This window comes from Penaeus vannamei, chromosome 31 (genome assembly GCF_042767895.1).
Source record: "Penaeus vannamei isolate JL-2024 chromosome 31, ASM4276789v1, whole genome shotgun sequence".
Taxonomy (NCBI): Eukaryota; Metazoa; Arthropoda; class Malacostraca; order Decapoda; family Penaeidae; genus Penaeus; species Penaeus vannamei.
In genome coordinates this window covers 25,290,437-25,295,436 of record NC_091579.1, presented here as the reverse complement: position 1 = coordinate 25,295,436, position 5,000 = coordinate 25,290,437, and the positions used below count along the sequence as shown (strand labels likewise).

The following is a 5,000-nucleotide window of genomic DNA, read 5'->3' as shown; positions in this document are numbered from 1 at the left end:
ACAGAAGATGCTTCTCCCCGACTCACCTTTTCGTAGAAAATGAGGAGGTACGTGAACCACATGGAGGCGCACAGGTCGTTGAACACGTGACCGACACCGAAGCTCAGTTTGGTCATCCAGGGCATCGACGACTTCTTCAGGTCGTCGGATTTGGGGTCGTCCGCCATCGCGAGGTCTTTTCGGGGACCTGCTCGAGTGTGTTCAGATATTTTCGTTTTTTTTTTTTCTTCCTTATTTTCTCAGCGAGGTTTAGGGAAAGACACTTTTGCACTTGGGAGAAAAGGATGAATGGAAGGAATATAAAAAAGGGGTGGAAACGGGTAGGTAGGAGACAAAAGAAAGAAAGAAAAATGAATGAGAGAATGAGAGGAGGACACGGCCAGAAAGGATAGAGGAGAAGTCGGGTTGTCGAGCGCGCATAAACACACACACACACGCACGTGCAGAATCCGCAAGCGTGTACGTCCCGTCGTCCACGGCTTCCCCAGCAACACTAGCGATCTGTGGAAGGAGAGGTCGTCTTATGAGCAACGTCCGAACATCTTCGTTTGTGTCCGTGACTTGGAATCCAGAATTCTAGCCGAACATTTTCTTTTCTTTGGAAATAAGTCACAGTGGTTTATTATCTTTCGGGTTTTAATGGAAAACAAAAAAAGTTAATAGAGTTTCTTTACGGTGAAATTCACCAAGGGCTATTTCTAGGAATTCCAGGTTATGCTGGGTCGCGGAATGTGATTTTTTGTCGTCGTGGCCGCGCCACTTCGATGCATTGTGTGTGAGGCGCCTGTGAGGTAAATAAGGAATATACCATATGTAAATGTATACATACATACATACATACATACATACATACATACATGCATACACACACACACACACACACACACACACACACACACACACACACACACACACACACACATATATATATATATATATATATATATATATATATATATATATATATATATATATATATATATGCACGTATGTGTGTATATATACATGTATATATATAAACTTATATATAAACATTTATAATATATATATATATGTATATATATATATATATATATATATATATATATATATATATATATATATATATATACATATATGCAGAAATATGCGTCTGTACAAATACTCACACACATATTTGCAAACAAAAACATGAATATACAATTCCTTTGTATCTACACACAACCAAACTGCAAACAAACACACATACTCGCAAAAAAAAAAAAATATAATTTCTTTATTCACAGCCCCACCCACACCCCACCCCCTTCCAAAATCGAATTGATATCAAAATAATCGATGCTGAAAAGCCAGTGAATCCCGGCCTTTAGCATCGACGAGCACCAGGGCGAGAAGCAGCATTTCCCGAAGGTTACATACAGCATTATGCACAGAAAGACGGCGTTCCCACACTCGCTTGGCTGCCCGCTCGGGAGGCTTCCTTTTAACCTTCCACTCTGGCCCATCTTCCCCTCCTCCCACCTCCTCTTCCTCCCTCCCTCCTTCTCTCCCTTCTGCTTTCCTTGTCTCCCTGTCCGGGTCATTCCTTTGCTATACTTGGCTGCGCGTCTCTCTCTTTCATTTTCTCTGTTTCTCTTACTTCCGTGCCCTCCCTTCCCCCTTTCCTGGAATCCTGCTTCTCCGCCTCCCTCTCTCTCTACGCCCTCCCTCCCTAGAATATTTCTCCTCCCTTCCTTCTAAGCGCCCTAGCCCCCTCCCACCCATCTTCACTAGAATCCTCCTTCTTTCCTCCCTCCCTCCCTCCCTCCTTTCCTATAATCCTTCTTCTCCCACTTCCTCCCTCTCTCCTTCTACTCGCGCTAGCTCCCTCCCTCCCTAGAATCCTTCTTCTCCCCCTCCTTCCCTCCCTCCCTCTCCGCGCCCTAGGCTCCCTCCCTCCCTCCCTACAGGAATCCTTTTTTCTCCCCTCTCCCTCCCTCCCTAGAATCCTTCTTCTCTCCCCTCCTTCCCTCCCTAGAATCCTTTCCTTCTCCCCCCTCCCTCCCTCCCTAGAATCCTTCTTTCCCCTACCTCTTCCTCCCTCCCTCTCCCTAGAATCCTTCTTCTCCCCCTCCCTCCCTCCCTGAGAATCCTTCTCTCTCCCCTCCTTGTACCTCCCCTCCCTCTCCGCGCCCTTCTCCCTAGCGCATCCCTTGCCTCGCCCTTTCCTACCATGCAGATACCCTTCCCCTTTTGTCCTTGTCTCGCCCCTCTGCTCTCAAGCCTCCCCTCCGCCACCAACTTCCTTCTTTCTTGCCTTCTCTCTCTCCTCCTTTGCTTCCTACTCCACCCCCTTCCTTTCCTCTTTCCCTCTTCCCCCTTATTATTCTCTTTTTTTGATGATTAACTTCCCGTCCTTCCTTCCCAGGCATTTCTTATTCCCCTCCTCTTCTTCCTTCATCCTTCCTCCTTCGCTGTAACAAGGTATGAGTGGCTTCCTCCCTTTTTCTCTCTCTCTCCCTCGCGCGACCCGTGAGTTGGAAAGCTCTCTCTCCTCTCTCCCTCCCTCTCTCCTCCTTCCTTCTCCCCTCCCTCCTCTCTTCCCCTTTTCCTCCCCCTCTCTCCTTCTCCCTCTCCTTCCCTCCCTTTCCCTCTCTTCCCTCCCCCTCCCTCTCTTCTTCTCTCTCTCCTTCTCCCTCCCTCCCTCTTCCCTCTCTTTCCCTTCTCCCTCCCCTCTCCTCTTCTTCTCCCTCCCTCTTCTTCCTTCTCCCTCCCCCTCCCTCTCTCTCTCTTCCTTCTCCCCTTCTCCTCCCTCTCTTCCCTCCCCCTCCCTCTCTTCCCCCCCCCCCCCCACCCCTGACGGCGAGGTTGCTCAACCTGTTTGACCCAATCGCGCGATCGCAGTCTGCTGGGACCTGCTGGCGGTGTCGCTCGCTTGCTTTGGAGACTTCCGCTATGGAGTAGAAATACATACGTACACGCACACACGCACACACACACACACACACACACACATATATATATATATATATATATATATATATATATATACATACACACACTCATATATACATTTATATATATTTCCATTTCTCCTTATATCTATATATGTATATATATATATATATATATATATATATATATATATATATATATATATATATATATATATATATATATATATAATACACACACACACACACACACACACACACACACACACACACAATGTATATATATATATATATATATATATATATATATATATGTACATACATACATACATACACACACACACACGCGCGCGCACACACAGATAGGGGTATTTAAATAAATGGATAAATATACATCATCATATCTGTCATGATTCCGACATTCCACCACAGTGTTAACCTCAACTGACACCGTGTTTAGCGCCCTTTCGCTCTTACGCCCAAAAGGTTATGGTTGGGCTGCAAGGTCAAGGGTGAAGGCTGAGAGTGTGTGGACTGAAAACAGGTCGTAGATGGCAAGATAAATTAATTCTTTAAAAGTAGGGTAAATTAACTTTAAAGCATGGTCTTAATAGCATTGAAAATACGGTGGTAGATAGCAAGATAAATTAATTTTAAGAAATAGGATTTATTAACTTTAAACCATGGTCTTAATAGCATAGAAAATACCGTGTTTGAAAAGGGTGGGAGATAGCAAGATAAATTAATTTAAAAAATAGGATTTATTAACTTTAAACCATGGTCTTAATAGCATAGAAAATATGGGTGTTTGAAAAGGGACGTAGATAACCAGATAAAATAATTAATAAAAATAAGGTATATTAAATTTAAACCATGGTCTTAATAGCATAGAAAATATGGTGTTTGAAAAGGGACACAGATAACCAGATAAAATAATTAATAAAAATAAGGTATATCAAATTTAAACCATGGTCTTAATAGCATAGAAAACAGTCTTTGATGAGGGTGGGAAAAAGAGAGAAGCAGGGAGGGGGGGGGGTACCCGACTGGCCTCCATCGAAGCCAACGGCCGTGTGTGCGTTAATGAATATGCATGTGCATGTTTGTGTGCACACATGCATTTAAATATCCATTATGATTATGTGCAATGGAGTTCCTCTCTTATCATAAAAGGCAAGTTGGGTAATGATAGATTATTAGCTCAAAAACTGTCATTGACTTCTGTCCTGTCTCATCCAACAAACTGACTTCAACTGAGATTATTGATATTCAGACGAATATGTATGAATGAATATACGCACATGTATGTGGGTGCATGTGCACACACACATACATATTATTAATATATGTAGTAGATAGAGAGACAGACAGAGAGTGAGAGACACACATAGATTAGAAGAGAGAGAGATGGAGAGAACGAGAAATGAGAGAGAGAGAGAGAGAGAGAGAGAGAGAGAGAGAGAGAGAGAGCGAGAGAGAGAGAGAGAGAGAGAGAGAGAGAGACATCTCCCCCCAAAAAAATCCATCATCACACAAACAGCTAATCGCCATAATCTTTCACATCTCTGCATTCTCCTTTGAAAAGAAGTGCACCAACCCCTCGTGGAAATCATGATCCTTCTGCACCTGCTGTGCCGACAGTAACTTTTGTAGGCTCTGATTCACCAATTTTTTTTTCTAACCCCGCCACCAACCACCATCATCTTCTACCCACCCCGTCTTCCCCTACCTCTCTCATCCGCCCCCCACCCCTTCCCCTGCCCTGCTCCTAGTGGGTCCCCCTCTCTGGATCCTTCTTCCCCTCCTCCCAGCCCCTAGTCACCCCCTCTCTCCGTCCACAGGATTCCCTCTCTCCCCCTGCTAACTGCTTCCTCCTCCTCCCTCTCTCCTCCTCTGTCTTCTTTCTCTCCTTCAAGGTCGATTTAGTTAGTGGATGGGTTTAGGGCTAGGTCATGGGACCGATTTCCTTAAAGCAAATTAATAAAGAGAAACATGAGAAAAAGATGTTAATCTCTTCTTATGAATCATTCTCTCTCTCTCTCTCTATCTCTCTATACATCTCTCTATCTCGATCGCTCTCTCTCTCTC

General features: G+C 44.1%; 2 protein-coding genes across 3 annotated transcripts in view; one reads left to right on the top strand and one right to left on the bottom strand.

Moving 5' to 3' along the window:
• The window catches only part of Amacr (Alpha-methylacyl-CoA racemase), a 408,326-nt gene that overhangs the window by 324,358 nt on the left and 78,968 nt on the right, over nt 1–5,000 (top strand). The gene's annotated exons all lie outside the window — the stretch shown is intronic.
• Nucleotides 1–5,000, bottom strand: part of LOC138867608 (major facilitator superfamily domain-containing protein 12-like) — a 43,680-nt gene that overhangs the window by 11,934 nt on the left and 26,746 nt on the right. For both annotated transcript variants that reach the window (XM_070143974.1, XM_070143973.1), the window contains exon 2: nt 27–501. In XM_070143974.1, the coding sequence (XP_070000075.1) occupies nt 27–167 (141 nt within the window). In that variant the 5' untranslated portion in view covers nt 168–501. The remainder of the gene's footprint in view (nt 1–26; nt 502–5,000) is intronic.